Below are 17,711 nucleotides of genomic sequence, written 5' to 3'. Positions count from 1 at the left end.
CCCGCAGCGCGGCGCACCCTCCTCACCGCCCCTCCCGCAGCGCGGCGCTTCCTCCCCACCGCCCCTCCCGCAGCGCGGCGCACCCTCCTCACCGCCCCTCCCGCAGCACGGCGCTTCCTCCCCACCGCCCCTCCCGCAGACCCATTCCCCTGTGTGACCACCCTTGTCCATCTGTTCCAGGGGGCCTGGGCATTCTCACAGCGGGAACTGGGGTGTGGGAGAGAGAGAGCGAGAGAGACAGGGGAGGGGGAGAGAGACAGGGGAGGGGAAGAGAGAGGAAGAGAGAGAGGAAGAGAGAGAGGAAGAGAGAGAGGAAGAGAGAGAGGAAGAGAGAGAGGAAGAGAGAGAGGAAGAGAGAGAGGAAGAGAGAGAGGAAGAGAGAGAGGAAGAGAGAGAGGAAGAGAGAGAGGAAGAGAGAGAGGAAGAGAGAGAAAGGGAGAGAGGAAGAGAGAGAGAGAAAGGGAGAGAGAGAGAGAAAGAGAGAAAGAGAGAAAGAGAGAGAGAGAGAGAGAGAGAGAGAGAGAGATCCAGAAGATAAAGTAAAACCTGCCTACACTGCACCAACATTATTCATTGTAATAAAGCTCAATTGACAGGAGCTGGCAGAGAGAAGATTTGATTTTCTTCCCCTATAGTCAGGTGGAGATCCAGCAAGAGAAATAAACAGGAAAATCAGATTGCACAGATATAGTGCACCCGGCCTCCATAAACCCTCTCTCTCTGCCGCTGACAGAGATGGATGAAAAACAACACAATAACTGCTGCTTTAATATCAGGCCGAGTATCACAAATTGTAGTTCCTGTCCTCAGGTCCTGGCTTAGTCAGTCTGTTCTCACTCACACTGTCCGGAGGGACAGAGCAGTCTCGAAATCCCGGCACATGTTTCCAGTGCAGTACAGAGGGAGCGATCTGGGAGGGGCGGTGAGGAGGGAGCGCCGCACTGTAGAGGGGCAGTGAGGAGGGAGCGCCACGCTGTAGGAGTGAACTGCCCAGCGGTAGATTATCTACAACACTGTGGCTGACCTGTTCATGAACTTCCCCCCGGACTTACTTAACAGGAATTAATCTTTGTTATCTCAGAGGCACAAACTTAATTGGAGAAATTATTACGCAGAGAACAACAAAACATCCAAATCAGCCGTTGATTGCAACATCAAACTAATGACACACTCCACGGGGGAATCCTGAGGTGGCTCATTTCTTGTACTATGCGTGCTTTGTAAATAAGGACAAAGTCCCGGGACCCAGACACAGTCCCAGGATCCCCATGTAGGTGCCAACACACTCCTAGGAACCCCCTGTAAATACCAACACGGTCCCCGGGATCCCCTGTAAATACTAACACTCTCCCCGGGATCCCCTGTAAATACCAACACAGTCCCCAGGATCCCCTGTAAATACCAACACACTCCCCGGGACCCCCTGGAAATACCAACACACTCCCCGGGACCCCCTGTAAATACAGACACCTTCCCCGGGAACCTCATAAGTACCAACACTCTCCCCGGGATCCCCTGTAAATACCAACACATTCCCCAGGATCCCCTGTAAATACCAACACACTCCCCGGGACCCCCTGTAAATACAGACACACTACCCGGGACCCCCATAAATACCGACACACTCCCCGGGACCCCCTGTAAATACAGACACACTACCCGGGACCCCCATAAATACCGACACACTCCCCGGGACCCCCTGTAAATACAGACACACTACCTGGGACCCCCGTAAATACCGATGCCCTCCCCGGGGACCCCCATAAATACTGACACCCTCCCCGGGGACCCCCGTAAATACTGACACCCTCCCCGGGGACCCCCGTAAATACTGACACCCTCCCCGGGGACCCCCGTAAATACTGACACCCTCCCCAGGACCCCCTGTAAGTACGAACACACTCCCCGGGAACCCCGTAAATACCAACACACTCCCCGGGGAACCTCGTATGTACTGACACTCCCCAGGGAACCCCTGTAAATACCAACACACTCCCCGGGGACCCCCTGTAAGTACCAACACACTCCCTGGGACCCCTTGTACATACAGACACACTACCTGGGACCCCCGTAAATACTGACACACTTCCTGGGGACCCCCTGTAAATACCAACACACTCCCCAGGACCCCCTGTAAATATTATTTTGAGAACATGGAACAGTACAGCACAGGGACAGGCCCTTTGGCCCACGATTTTGTGTCAAACTAATTAAACTAGTAACTAAACACCTCGTTAAACTAACCCCTTCTGCCTGCACGTGGTCCGTCTCCCTCCATTCCCTGCACATCCACGTCTCTATCTAAGAGCCTCTTAAACCCCTCTATCGTATCTGCCTCCACCCCCACCCCTGGCAGCACATTCCAGGCACCCACCGCTCTCTGTGTAAAAAAAACCTGCCCCGCACATCTCCTTCGAACTTTCCCCCTCTCACCTTAAACGCACACCCTCTAGTATTAGATACTTCGACCCTGGGGTAAAAGATACCGGCTGTCTACTCTGTCTGTGCCTCTCATAATCTTAGAAACCTCTATCAGGTCTCCCTTCAGCCTCTGCCGCTCCACAGAAAACAACCCAAGTTTGTCCGACCTCTCCTTATAGCTCATGCTCTCTAATCCAGGCAGCATCCTGGTGAACCTCTTCTGCACCCTCTCCAAAGCCCCCACACCCTTCCTGTAACGGGGGTGACCAGAACTGCAGACAATACTCCAAGTGCGACCTAACCAGAGTTTTATACAGCTGCAACGTGACTTCCCGACCCTCGAACTCAGCACCTTGACTAATAAAGGCGAGCGTGCCGGATGCCTTCTTTACCACCCTGTCGACCTGTGTGGCCACTTTCAGGGAGCTGTGGACTTGGACCGCAAGATCCCTCTGTACATCATCACTGTTAAGGGTCCTGCCATTAACTGCGTACTTTCCCTTCACATTTGATCTCCCGAATTGCAACACCTCACACTTGACCGGATTAAACTCCACCTGCCATCTCTCTGCCCAGGTCTGCAAGAAATGGAGAGGTTCAGGGGCCATACCAACAATCGCCTGGCTGATGGAACAGGGAGTCGGCACACCATTCGAGAGATCAGAGGGGGGAGAGAGAGGGAGAGGGAGGGAGGGGCAGGCACGGGAGTGTAACGGTTAGCGTAACGCCATTACAGCGCCAGAGACCTGGGTTCAATTCCCGCCGCTGTCTGTAAGGAGTTTGTACGTTCTCTCCCCGTGTGTCTGCGTGGGTTTCCTCCGGGTGCTCTGGTTTCCTCCCACATTCCAAAGACGTACGGGTTAGGAAGTTGCGGGCGTGCTATGTTGGCGCCGGAAGCGTGGTGGCACTTGCGGGCTGCCCCCCAGAACACTCGACGCAAAAGATGCATCTCACTGTGTGTTTCGATGTACATGTGACTAATAAAGAAATTGCATCGTATCGGGGGATAGAGAGGGAGGGGAGAGAGGGGGAGGGGAGGGAGGGGGAGATGGGGGTAGAGGGAGATGGGGGTAGAGGGGGGAGAATGAGGGAGAGGAGAGAAAGAGAGAGAAAAAGAGAGAGACCCCTTGCCACAACATTACAATGATCTCCGGGACGTTAGCTGGGAATGGGAGACTGGATTGGGAATGATGACAATTAGCAGAGAAAAGGCAAAATCCAACCTTTAACCCAATACTGGGAGACGTGGAACCTGCCCACACTCAACACCACTCCCACTGCATTGGACCATCTTGCGCAAGGCTCTAAACATTACCCGAAAAGCATTAAAACATTTTTAATTGTCCTACTGTGATTGATCTGCTCCTCCAGAATGTTGTGCGTCAAGTCTAATCCCATCTCCACCCTCTTCTCCTAGCAACCAGGCCAAAGTTTGTTGTGGTTTTGTCGTTGGACTGGGTAGGCAGAGGCTGTGATTAACTAAGGCTGAAACTGAGCCAGGCCCTTGAGAGTGACCACCAGTGGTCAGGTGGCACTCAGGTACACACTAAACGTAGAACATGTCCTGGTTCCCTGAGCAGACTGTCCAGATCATCTGGCAGAATGCCTCAGCGCCAGAACTCACCAACAAACACCAAGACCTTGCTTGGTATTGGTATTGGTATCGGTTTATTATTGTCACTTGTACCGAGGTACAGTGAAAAACTTGTCTTGCAAACTGATCTTACAGGTCAATTCATTACACAGTGCAGTTACATTGAGTTAGTACAGAGTGCATTGAGGTAGTACAGGTAAAAACAATAACAGTACAGAGTAAAGTGTCACAGCTACAGAGAAATTGCAGTGCAATAAGGTACAAGGTGACAACAAGGTAGATCGTGAGGTCAGAGTCCATCTCATCGTATAAGGGAACCATTCAATAGTCTTATCACAGTGGGGTAGAAGCTGTCCTTAAGCCTGGTGGTACGTGCCCTCAGGCTCCTGTATCTTCTAACCAATGGAAGAGCAGAGAAGAGAGAATGTCCCGGGTGGGTGGGGGTCTTTGATTATGCTGGCTGCTTCACCAAGGCAGCGAGAGGTAAAGACAAGAGTCCAAGGAGGGGAAGATGGTGTCCGTGATGCACTGGGCTGTGTCCACAACCCTGCAGTTTCTTGCGGTCCTGGGCAGAGCAGTTGCCATACCAAGCCGTGATACATCCAGATAGGATGCTTTCGGCTGGCGGTAAGAGGGGCCCACCAGTCAGATCCTTCCTGCATGGTCGGAACACCAGTCCCAGTGCGCGCTGCCCCCAGGAGGACTGCGCTGGGGACGAGACGGTCGCCCACCTCTTTGCAGGCTGTGGGTCTGCGAGGAGGGTGTGGCGAAAGATGCAGGGCTCCTTGTCACGGTTCATCCCCAGCAGCTTCGTGACCGAGGATTCCCTGATCTACGGGCCGTTCCCAGGGACACACACAGAGACGGACATCAACTGCTGCTGGAAGGTCATCAACTCGGTGAAAGACGCCCTTTGGTCTGCCCGAAACTTGTTGGTCTTCCAGCACTGCGAGATGTCCGTAGGGGAATGCTGCTGACTGGCACATTCCAGGCTGCAGGAGTACGTGCTGAGGGACGCACTGAAGCTCGGTGCAGCCAACGCAAGGGCTCGGTGGGGAAGGACTACACTCTAGGGTTCTTCTGCCACAGGAGAGGGAGGGGCGGGGTCAGGCGAGGAAGCCCGTTAAATATCGTAAATATGGGATTGGGGTATCACCCCAGGGAGCCACATGTGTGGCATCGGTGCTGTGGTTTTTATATAAGAAGGTAACACTAATGATTGATCTGTACATGAATGTAAAGGTTTGCACTGCTTTATGGTTGTTTTTAGTTTTTTTTTTATGATGAACGAAGTTTATTTTGGAATAAATTTAAGAAAAACAACAAGATGTCCCACTTACAGAGGAGACACGATCGACCTGCAGAGGGCTGGGTCCTGACCCCCTCGCTGGGAAAATCTGGAGGCCGCTGGTACAACAACGCTACCTTGGCCTTCTCGAGGGGTAACAACAGGTTACCCCCCACCCCCGGTGGTTTGACTGTGCCCAGGGGGCTCGTGGGTGGGATCTCGGCTGGGGAGAGTGCAGGTCAGCGGGACGGTGAGGGTCTTCGGGGGAAACACGGCCAGGGTCTGCTGGTTGAAGGACGAGGGCTTGAGGGAGGGGACGGGGAAGAGGGGGAGAGAAGGGGGAGGGTTTCAGAGACAGGGAGGGGTGTAGAGGCCGGGGTGGGGTGGGTGGTCACAGAATTGGGGAGGGGTGTAGGGGCCGGTGGTGGGTGGGGGTCACGGAGGGGTGTAAAGAAACGCCCCATTCAACCGTTCAAAGAAACCACCCACCCCTTGGACAGAAGACCCTAGAGCAGAAGCCCCTCAGCACAGCAGAGGCACCTCCCCTCCCTTCCCCCCCTCCCTCCACCCCTCCCCAGAACACTCACAGATATAGTAATAGTCTGCGCCAGGTTGGAACTCAAAGCCCAGTGTGAAGGGGGTGAAGAGCTGAATCTTCTCGGAGAACCGGACGGGGGCGTATGGAGCATAGGGGTGGTTACATTCCCAGCGCTTGAAGGCTTTGCTCTTGGTGCTGCACCCTCCGTAGCCCTCGGCATCCACCATGTAGAGCTGGAATGATTCCGTCTGCTCCGGAGGGGTTTCCCGAAGGTAGTGAGGGCAGAAGATGTCCAGGTAATCGTTGATCGACACCTTCACTGTGTAATCGCCAGCCAGGAACCTGTGGAGGAGACAGGAGCCAATCAGGGACAGGAGCCTATCGGAGACTGGAGCCAGAGACCAGGGCCAATCGGAGAATGGAGCCAGAGACCAGGGCCAATCGGAGACTGGAGCCAATTGGAGACTGGAGCCAATCAGAGACTCGAGCCAATTGGAGACCGGAGGTAATCAGAGACCGGAGCCAGAGACCGGGGCCAATCAGAGACAGGAGCCAATCGGAGACTAGAGCCGGAGACCAAAGCCAGAGACCGGAGCCAATCAGAGACCGGACCCAATCGGAGACTGCAGCCAATCGGAGACCGCCTCGGAGGAGAGCTGATGTCAGAGCCTTAAAGGGTGACCCATCCAATGTCATGGGCAGGTGTAACAGGCAATCAAAATGACCAATGAAATGGTGATATCCTGAGGAATCTCAGTGTCATTGTACACAGGTCTGGTGGTCAGGGGGATCTGAGAGTCCGCGTACACGGGTCTGGTGTTCAGGGGGATCTGAGAGTCCGCGTACACGGGTCTGGTGTTCAGGGGGATCTGAGAGTCCGCGTACACAGGTCTGGTGTTCAGGGGGATCTGAGAGTCCGCGTACACAGGTCTGGTGTTCAGGGGGATCTGAGAGTCCGCGTACACGGGTCTGGTGTTCAGGGGGATCTGAGAGTCCGCGTACACGGGTCTGGTGTTCAGGGGGATCTGAGAGTCCGCGTACACGGGTCTGGTGTTCAGGGGGATCTGAGAGTCCGCGTACACGGGTCTGGTGTTCAGGGGGATCTGAGAGTCCGCGTACACGGGTCTGGTGTTCAGGGGGATCTGAGAGTCCGCGTACACGGGTCTGGTGGTCAGGGGGGATCTGAGAGTCCGCGTACACAGGTCTGGTGTTCAGGGGGATCTGAGAGTCCGCGTACACGGGTCTGGTGTTCAGGGGGATCTGAGAGTCCGCGTACACGGGTCTGGTGTTCAGGGGGATCTGAGAGTCCGCGTACACGGGTCTGGTGTTCAGGGGGATCTGAGAGTCCGCGTACACGGGTCTGGTGTTCAGGGGGATCTGAGAGTCCGCGTACACGGGTCTGGTGTTCAGGGGGATCTGAGAGTCCGCGTACACGGGTCTGGTGTTCAGGGGGATCTGAGAGTCCGCGTACACGGGTCTGGTGGTCAGGGGGATCTGAGAGTCCGCGTACACGGGTCTGGTGGTCAGGGGGATCTGAGAGTCCGCGTACACAGGTCTGGAGTTCAGGGGGATCTGAGAGTCCGCGTACACGGGTCTGGTGGTCAGGGGGATCTGAGAGTCCGCGTACACGGGTCTGGTGGTCAGGGGGATCTGATAGTCCACGTACACACTTAACATTCAAACTGTTAAGAGACCGAGCTAAAACTTACTGGGAGAAGTTCGAGAAACAACACCCCGCATTGATTTTTTAAACTTATTTACTAGGTTCTGAATTTGACATTTATCACCTATCCCTCACCGCCCCCCTCAAGAGGGCCAGGATGAACCGCCGTCTCGAACCGCCCGCAGTCCGTGTGGGGTGAGGTGCTCCCGCAGTGCTGTCGGGGGAGGGAGTTCTGGGGATTTGGACCCGGCGACGGTTAAGGAACAGCCGATGTGTTTCCCCGTCGGGATGGCGGAGGCGGGTGGTGATGTCCCCCCTTGGCGGGGAGAGGTGGCGGGTCTGGGAGGTGCTGTCGGAGTAGCCCGGGGCGAGGGACCGCGGTGCATTCTGTAGACGGTGTGGCCGCTGTGGAGAAGGGAGGGAGTGTTTCGGGGGAATGTATCCGAGAAAACGAAAATTCATTGACCTCACTGACACCTCAGTTTGAAAATAGAAATGACTGCACAGCGCAAATAATTTTTTTTGTCCAAATCCATTACCAAAAGAATCATATTTCACGGGGAAACAACGGTTCAACTTACAGCATGGCCCAGCACATTTCCAAAGCCCTCATACTGAACTGCTCACCGGATAATCAATCTCAAATCAACTAAATAAATCAAATAAATCTGGCCAATCAGTCAGCAACATCAGCTTCACCCTGTGTCTGACCCCAGGAGTGTGTGACGGGACGGTGCGGAGGGAGCTTCACCCTGTGTCTGACCCCAGGAGTGTGTGACGGGACGGTGTGGAGGGAGCTTCACTCTGTGTCTGACCCCGGGAGTGTGTGACGGGACGGTGTGGAGGGAGCTTCACTCTGTGTCTAACCGAGGCAGTGAGTCAGGGCACCTGTGCATGAGGCCACATACATGTGCTATCACAATACAACGCAAGTGTTAATTCCCATGCAGTCGGGCCTAGTCCCAAGAGGCCTTATCTCCTCAGCAGTGGATTGAGACGTCCTCCTGAAGCCTTGAGCAAATTCCACTCCACGTCAAGGGGGAAGCAAGAACCTCAGTGTCCATCAAGCACCAACTCTTCAGCAGGCCTGGTTGAAGCCTATTCCTCAATCAAAAGCCTGAGGTGTCTCCCCACAAACCGGTCTCTCTCCTGCCTGTTGAACAGTTCAATTGCTTTCTTTACCGAGAATTTTTTTTTGGCTTTGAAGTCAATTTTTCCTTGAAAATTCAGCGCGACCTGCCTGGGGCAGTTTGACTAAATGACTGATGCAGGTGACTCCAGTATCCTGGTTGGTTACATCAGGGTATGGTACGAGAATTCGAACGCCCAGGAACATAAGCTGCAGAGAGTCGCGGATTCAGCCCAACACGTCACGGGCACATCCCTCCCCACCATCAGGAGTATCTACAGGAGGGGCTGCCTCAAGAAGGCAACGTCCGTCATCAAAGATCCCCCACCGTCCGGGCCGTGCCGTCTTCTCGCAGCTCCCATCGGGCAGGAGGTACAGAAGCCTGAAGTCCCCACACCACCAGGTTCAGGAACAGCGACTTCCCTTCAACCATTCGGTTCTTGAACCGACCGGCACCACCTGAATCACTGCCTCAGGACAGCAACACTGGGACCACTTTGCACTACAGTGGACTTTTTTTTGTTCTAATTGTGTTCTTTCTTGTAAAAATAGTGTAAAATTTATGCTTAATTTACATTTTTCTTGTGAATGTTGTGTCTCTGATGCTCTGTGCCTGTCATGCTGCTGCAAGTAAGGTTTTCACTGCACCTGTACATGTGACAATAAACTCGGCTTTGATTTTGCGGATGTCGGGAATCCGGGGCAACAATCAAACTTCATAAATCGGGACGTCCGGGCTTTCGAGCTCCTGTACCTCCTCCCAGGAGGTGGAAGGGGGAGAAGGGAATGGCCAGGGCGGCAGGTCTCCTTGACGACGCCGGCGGCCATTTTGAGGCCACGCATGGCGGCGATGGACTGGACGGAAGGAGCCACGGACAAGCTGCTGGAGGGACTCAGCAGGTCGAGCAGCATCTGTGGAGGTGGGTGGGGAAGGAATCGTTGACACTCCGGGTGCAGGCCTTGCCGCGTCCGGGGATTGGCTCGTTCCCACCACCCCCCACCCCCATCCCCACCCCCGGCAGCTTCCGTGACAGGGCCGCTGGGGGAGCCAGGGGAAGGGTCCGTCGGAACGTTTCGCTCCCACTTCCTTCGGCCCGTGGAGCGAGCGTTTGGGAGACCTTGAGGGAGCTCAGCAGGATTCCGGGCTCCCGTGGCAGCCTCGCCCAGCAGAGCAGAGCAGGGGACACGGCATTCCGGGCAGGCGTCCCCCTTCCTCGCGTGGAGGGGGATCACCCAGCCGTCGACGGCTCCTCCCTCCCTCCTCACACCTGTCCCAGAGGTTGTGGTGTGGGAGAAGGGGAGAGGGGAAGGGGGGTTGGAGATAGAGGGGAGAGAAAGGGGGAGAGGGAGATAGGAGGGAGGGAGATAGGATGGAGAGGGGGTTGAAGGGGAGGGGGGAGCGAGGGAGGGAGATAGAGGAGGGGGAGGGGGAGAGAGGCGAGAGAGGGGGGAGAGAGGGGAGAGAGAGTAAGACCAAGGGGGAGAGAGAGAGAACAGGAGACAGAAAGAAAGAGACACAGAGAGAGAGGGAGGCAGGGGGAGAGACAGAGACAGAGACAGAGATACAGAGAGAGAGAGAGAGAAAGAGAGAGAGATGGACGGACACGGATGGAGAAGGACAGACATCCACTGGGATAAGGCAGCCCGCTCGATCGGCACCCCACCCACGCCCCTCCCCCCGAAGCACCCCCTCCCTCCGCCACAGTGGCCTCACCGTCTACAGAACGCACCGTGGTCCCGCGCCCGGGGCTACCCTGACAGCACCTCCCAGACCCGCCACCTCTCCCCGCCGAGGGGGGACACCACCACCCGCAGGTTCTGCCCCCCTCCCTCCCTGGGGGTGCTGTAGAACAGAGGGACCTAGGAGTCCATGGTTCCCTGAAAGCGGCCTCACAGGTAGACAGGGCGGTGAAGAAGGCATTCGGCACGCTGGCCATCGGTCAGGGCACCGAGTACAGGAGTTGGGAGGTTATGTTGCAGTTGTACAGGACATCAGTGAGGCCGCCCTTGGAGAACAGTGAACAGTTTTGGTCCCTGTTATAGGAAAGATGCCATTAAGCTGGAAAGAGCGCAGTGGAGATCTACGAGGACGTTGCTGGGACTCGAGGGCCTGAGTTATAGGGAGAGGTTGGGCAGGCTGGGACTTTACTCCTTGGAGCATAGGGGTGACCTTATAGAGGTGTATCAAACCATGAGGGGCATCGACAGGGTGAATGCGCACAGTCTTTTCCCCAGGGTTGGGGAATCAAGAACAAAAGGGCACATGTTTAAGGTGAGAGGGCGGAGATTTAATAGGAACCTGAGGGACAACTTCTTCACCCAGAGGGTGGTCCGTATGTGGAACGAGCTGCCAGAGGAAGTGGTCGAGGGCAGGTACAATAAAAGACACTCAGGTACACGAATGGGAAAGGTGTAGAGGGATACGGGCCAAACGCAGGCAAATGGGACCGGCTTGGATGGGGAATCTTGGTCGGCACGGACCCGTTGGGCTGAAGGGCCTGTCTCCCTGCTGCTTTTCTCGGTTTGATTTCAGAAGGAGCAGGGAAGAACGATTAAGTTTTAATTCCACGTAACCCAAGGCGGTGATGGCGGAGAGATTAATGGTGGGATTCACGCTTGGATCTGCGGCGAAATCTCGTTGCTGGCATGATATCACATCAGCAGCAGGATGTCTTTACTCTCTGTACGCAGCCTGCACAGTCGCAGATAGAGATTCCATTAACCCCTCGGGCCTTTTAATATTCATGAGGCTAATTCTCTCTCAGATGGCTGTGGAAGGGAGGGAGTACAGCGGGTAACGTCGTCAAGGCTGCAGTCTCCCCTTGACAGTTGTAGGCTATATGGAGGGAGATCCGCGCCGCGGGAGGGGCAGCGAGGAGGGAGTGCCGCGCCGCGGGAGGGGCGGCCAAGAGGTGGGGTGCACCTTCACCACACGGACTGAGGCAATACAAGATGGCGGCTCACTCCCCACCCTCTCAAGATCCAGACGCCGAATTTCCGAAAAGAGACCCTGGCATCAACCAAAGGGAGACAAAACCGAATGGCTTAGCGGGTGTAACCTTCAACTCTGATCCCCGAGTTCGTGTCGGGGGTTCAAGACCCACTCCAGCCCAGTAATATCTTCGACCTTACAGAGGTGTATAAAATCATTAGGGGCATAGATGGGGTGAACACAGAACACTACAGCACAGTACAGGCCCTTCGGCCCACAATGTTGTACCGACATTTTATCCTGCTCTAAGATCTATCTAACCCTTCCCTGCCACATAGCCCTCCATTTCTCTATCATTCATGTAGCTGTCTAAGAGTCTCTTAAATATCCCGAATGTATCTGCCCCCACAACCTCTGCCGGCAGTGCGTTCCACACACCCACCACTCTCCGTGTAAAAAACATCCCCCTTATACCTTCCTCCACTCACCTTAAAATTATGTCCCCTTGTGTTAGCCATTGTCGCCCTGGGAAAAAGTCTCTGACTGTCCACTCGATCTATGCCTCTTGTACACCTCTATCAAGTCACCTCTCATCCTCCTTCTCTCCAAAGAGAAAAGCCCTCGCTCGCTCAACCTATCCTCATAAGACATGCTCTCCAATCCAGGCAGCATCCTGGTAAATCTCCTCTGCACCCTCTCTAAAGCTTCCACATCCTTCCTATAATGAGGCGACCAGAACTGAACACATGTGGTCTGACCAGAGTTCTATAGTTCTATTGCTCAGAGTTCTACAACGCGCACACAGTCTTTTCCCCGGGGTTGGGGAATCAAGAACTAGAGGGCACAGGTTTAAGGTGAGAGGGGAGAGATTTAATGGGAACCTGAGGGGCAACTTTTTCACCCAGGGGGTGGTCCGGCCATGGGACGAGCTGTTGTGATAGGCACATTAATAACATTTGGACAGCTTCTATCCCATCGTTATCAGACCCTTGCACGTGAAAAGACGAACTCTCGATCTCTCGGTCTACCTCGTCGTGGCCCTTGCACCTGATTGTCTGCCTGCACTGCACGGCTCTACAGGGCACTCGTGAGGCCTCATTTGGAATACCGTGCACAGTTTTGGGCCCTATACCTTAGGAAGGATGTGCTGATGTTGGAGAGGGTTTACGAGGATGATCCCCAGAATGAAAGGGCTTACATACGATGAGCGTTTGTCGGCTCTTGGGCTGTACTCACTGGAGTACAGAAGAATGAGAGGGGACCTCATAGAAACATTTAAAATGTTGAAAGGACTGGACAGAGTAGACGTGGCCAAGCTGTTTCCCTTGGTGGGTGAGTCCAGGACCAGAGGGCACAATCTTAGAATTAGAGGGTACAGGTTTAAAACAGAGATGAGGAGAAATTTCTTTAGCCAGAGGGTAGTGAATTTATGGAATTCCTTGCCACGTACAGCAGTGGAGGCCCGATCATTGGAGGCGTTTAAGGAGGAGATAGATAGGTATCTAATTAGTCAAGGTATCAAGGGTTATGAGGATAAGGCCGGAAATTGGGGCTAGAAAGGGATAGTGTTTTTTTTCCTTTAGCTCATGGAGCAGACGTTCCCCCCCCCCCTTTCCCATTTCTTTTTCCCTTTGCTTTAGAGCAGACTCGATGGGCTGAATGGCCTCCTACTGCTCCCCTGTCTTGTGACCTCGTGATCACTTTCTCTGCAACCGTAACACTCTATTCTGCATTCTGTCTTCCTCCGTACGGAATGATCTGCCTGGATGGCACGCAAGACAAAAGCTTTTCACTCTTATCTCGGTGCATGTGGCAATAAGTCAACCGATTACCTTTACGTGGATGGGAAAGGTTTAGAGAGGTATGGGCCAAACGCAGGCAAATAGGACCAGTTTAGATGGACCGAAGGGCCTGTTTCTGTGCGGTAAACAGTGTAAGGGGGTATTTCAGGACACTGGAGGGTGAAGAGGGTGATAGGATGCAGAACTGGGCTGAGAAGTTGATATCCACAGATCCCTGAAAGTTGCCTCACAGGTGGATAGGGTAGTTAAGAAAGCTTATGGGATGTTAGCTTTCATAAGTTGGGGGATCGAGTTTAAGAGCCGTGAGGTAATGATGAGTACTGTGTCCAGTTCTGGTCACCTCATTATAGGAAGGATGTGGAGGCATTGGAAAGGGTGCAGAGGAGATTTACCAGGATGCTGCCTGGTTTGGAGAGTATGCATTATGAGGAGAGACTAAGGGAGCTCGGGCTTTACTCTTTGGAGAGGAGGAGGATGAGAGGAGACATGATAGAGGTGTACAAAATATTAAGAGGAATAGGTAGAGTGGACGGCCAGCGCCTCTTTCCTAGGGCACCAATGCTCAATACAAGAGGGCACGGCTTTAAAGTAAATGGGTGGGAAGTTCAAGGGAGATATCAGAGGGAGGTTTTTTACCCAGAGAGTGGTTGGGGCATGGACTGTGCTGCCTGGGGCGGTGGTGGAGGCAGGTACATTGGTCAAATTCAAGAGACTGCTAGATAAGCATATGGAGGAATTTAAAATAGAGGGATATGTGGGAGGAAGCGGTTAGATAGTCTTAGGCAAGGTTTAAAGGTGGGCCGAAGGGCCTGTATTGTGCGGTACGGTTCTATGTTCTAGGATTTGGTGGCTTGAGGGGGCATCAGCATGGGTGAGACGGGGTGGTTCAGACACCAGAAGGATCCCTGCTCTCTGATCCTAACACTAGGCCCGAGGGCCTCCTTGCGCCTGGCTGCCCGAGAGTCTGACCCACCCCAGACAAGCAGCAGCAACCTTGTGTGATCCCTGCTTAACATTCAAAGCAACTCGGGCTTCTGCGAGTAACTAATTAAATCAACATGCTTCATCCCAGCACGAAGACTAATCCATGGGCTAATCCGATCAAAGCACAATTAAGTGTCAGAATTATATCCGCTCAGCACACATGTGGAGCCTTGGCGCCGGGAAGGAAAGAATTCCGAGCTCCCGATGCCCACTGGCCATCCCCAAGGGACGGGATCGCTCAAATCCATCGCTGCTTCGGAATGGGCAGGGGTGGGATGAGACGGAGGGCCACAAGTGGTGGGGGAGGGGGTGGGGGCGGGGGGGGTTCTATCGTGGGTAGTAGTTCTCCCGCAGGCCTCGAGGGAGGGGAGGGCCCGGTGGCGCAGTGGGTAAAGCCGCTGACTCGGGGGTCCAGAGACCCGGGTTCCATCCTGACCAGCGCTGTGTGTGTGGGTCCTTGTGTGTGTGTGGGTCCATGTGAGTGTGTGTGCACACGTGTGTGTCTGTGACTCTGTGTGTGTGTGTGTGTGTGTGTGTGTGTGTGTGTGTGTGTGTGTGTGTGTGTGTGTGTGTGTGTGTGTGGAGCTTGCACGCTCTCCCTGTGACCGCGTGGGTTTCTCCCAGGGGCTCCAGTTCCCTCCCACATCCCAACGACGTGCGGGGTCGGTGGGTTAATTGCCCCCCTAGTGTGTGGGTGAGGGTTAGAATCTGGACGGGGGGGGGGGGAAGTTGATGGGAAAAAGTGGGGAGAATAAAATGTGGATGGGTGTAAATGGGTGGCTGGTAGTTAGCACGGTATCGGTGGGCCGAAGGGCCTGTCTCTCCATGACTGTTTGTCGTTTCAACTCCCACCACTTCCAACCGCACTCCCAAGTCCTTGCAACACTTCCGGGAAATCCCACCAACACTCCCTTCCATATTCCCGTCGCTCTGACCCTGATGTCCGTGCACCCAGTTCCCACGCTCCAGAATTCCCTCCCAAACCTCACTGCCTCTTCTCTCCCCTTCCTCAATCCCTCCCTCTCCCGACCAGGTAAAGTAGCTAAAATTCCCAGGAAGCCTCCTCTGATGGTGGTGGGCTGAACTCGGAGAGGGATTGAGCGAAGGGAGGTAACTTTGTCTCAGACACACCACAGGTCAGCACACAGAAGCACGGTGATCAGTTCTCCTCAGCCCAGAGGCTGGACAATAACTATGCCACTAACTGAAAGTACACCTCGTAGAACAGCAACTTCTTGCCAACTTACTTGACAAAAGGAAACGGTTCGTTCAACGTCACCCTGAACTATCGGACACCAAAACATCCAGCTTTGGAGTGCAATGTTCCAACTAAACCCAGTTCCCTCCAGAGAAAAGGTGAACGAACCAGAGATAGACTTATGTCCCAGGATGGTGCGGAGGGAGCTTTACCCTGTGTCTGACCCCGGGAGTGTGTGACGGGACGGTGCGGAGGGAGCTTCACCCTGTGTCTGACCCCGGGAGTGTGTGACGGGACGGTGCGGAGGGAGCTTCACTCTGTGTCTGACCCCGGGAGTGTGTGACGGGACGGTGCGGAGGGAGCTTCACTCTGGATGTAACACACAGAGACAACAATGTCAGGACATATGGTGCCACTTCTTTCAAAGCTTTAATGTGAGTTGCTCTCTGACACCACACTATCTTCAGTGCTCTCGATTACGCTTCCCTCCTCATTGAGCAGATATTTGCTAATCCCGCTCTGTGGGAGACCAGTTGAATGAGCTTTGTGCCGAGTGGAATTGAAATCGATGCCTCACTCTGAGGCAGGGATTCATCAGCATCAGTTTAATCAGGGCAAAGGATTTCATCCTGCCCATCACCACAGAGAGGGGCGGGGGGGGGGGGGGAAGAGGAGGGGCGGGGGAGAGAGAGAGAGGAGGGGGAGAGAGAGACGGGAGGAGGGGGGAGAGAGGAAGGGGGAAGAGGAGGGGGAGGGGGGGAGAGGAGGGGGGAGAGAGGAGGGGGGGAGAGGGGGGGGAGAGAGGGGGGAGAGGGGGGGGAGAGAGGGGGGGAGAGAGGGGGGGGAGAGAGGGGGGGAGAGAGGGGGGGAGAGAGGGGGGGAGGGGGGGGAGAGGGGGGGAGAGAGGAGGGGGGAGGAGAGAGGAGGGGGGAGGAGAGAGGAGGGGGGAGAGGAGGGGAGAGGAGAGAGGAGGGGGGGAAGAGGAGGGGAGAGGGGGGAGAGAGGGAGGGGGGGAGATAGCGAGAGAGAAAGAAACAGGGAGAAAGACAAATCCGGAGAGAGATTCCTTCAGAGCAATTTGACCCACAGGGTGTTCACTTCCCTCGGCGACAGACCCGTCCCCGCCGGTCCCGTACCCCGGTGTTACACAGCGACAGACCCGTCCCCAATAGCACTGCACTGCAATCAAACTTTAGTTCAGGAAAATGCATTGCAAGATCTCACTAACACTAATCCAGTGTTAATTCAGGTTGATGTGTCGGTATTCCTTCTCCCAGGACCCCAGGGATGTTCACTCCCCCCTCCTCCTCCACAACCTCCCGTGGGATTCCCCACACCCACCGTTGAAGGCAGATGGAGATTTGGCTTCACTGTGGAGCACACTCCTCACACTGCCAAATGGATGCTGTGCATTTTTGATCGGGTCTTTTGCTGTGGGATTTGGCTCTAACTGAGCAAGTGGTGTTACTTCTCATGAGACACATGTGGCAAAGATTAGCACCATTTGACAACCGTGTGTAAATCATTTACTACAATTAGTTCCTTCACATTGAATGTTGAAGTTCACCAACAGACCCTGTCTCTTTAAGAGCCTTCACTTTGCCTGAAGTAAACATCATTGAAACCACTTGTGACCAGAAGGTGTGTCAAAGCCAGTAGTAAAGACTATTTATTTAACCCAACTAGAAAACAGAGGTGTAAAAATATCCCAAGTGCTTCAGGAACAATAGCCTCAAAACTGCAAGAAAGGTGGCTCACATAAAGACTTAAATCTGCAAGATGACACATGCCTCAATATTGTTTTCCCCACAATTCCTTCAAGGATTGTGTCGAAATATTTGAAGAATTATAAAGTAAGCAGGGAGGTGTCATCTGCTCCCTGAGAGAAAAACTGTGTTACTAAACTTAGCTAAAGAGTTTTGTTCAAATACTTGACCAACTTTGCGCTCAACTTTCTGAATCAACTTTCTGCTGAACTTTTAACCAACTTTCTGAGGAACTTTTAACCAATTTTCCGATGCTTTTAACCAACTTCCTGCTAAAGTCTTTAACCAATTTGTTGATGAACTTTTTAACCAAGTTTCTGCTAAACTTTTTAACCAAGTTTCTGCTAAACTTTTTAACCAAGTTTCTGCTAAACATTTTACCAACTTTCTGTTGGA

General features: G+C 54.0%; 2 protein-coding genes across 6 annotated transcripts in view; both read right to left on the bottom strand.

Moving 5' to 3' along the window:
• Positions 1–17,711, bottom strand: part of LOC127587505 (zinc finger and BTB domain-containing protein 7B-like) — a 444,483-nt gene that overhangs the window by 77,839 nt on the left and 348,933 nt on the right. The window lies entirely within an intron of this gene.
• LOC127587524 (ephrin-A4-like) overlaps positions 1–17,711 on the bottom strand; it is a 34,875-nt gene that overhangs the window by 16,904 nt on the left and 260 nt on the right. For all 4 annotated transcript variants that reach the window (XM_052045918.1, XM_052045920.1, XM_052045919.1 and 1 more), the window contains exon 2: positions 5,891–6,183. In XM_052045918.1, the coding sequence (XP_051901878.1) occupies positions 5,891–6,183 (293 nt within the window). The remainder of the gene's footprint in view (positions 1–5,890; positions 6,184–17,711) is intronic.

The sequence above is a fragment of the Pristis pectinata genome, chromosome 40, assembly GCF_009764475.1.
Source record: "Pristis pectinata isolate sPriPec2 chromosome 40, sPriPec2.1.pri, whole genome shotgun sequence".
Lineage (NCBI taxonomy): Eukaryota > Metazoa > Chordata > Chondrichthyes > Rhinopristiformes > Pristidae > Pristis > Pristis pectinata.
This window is presented reverse-complemented; position numbering and strand designations above follow the sequence as displayed.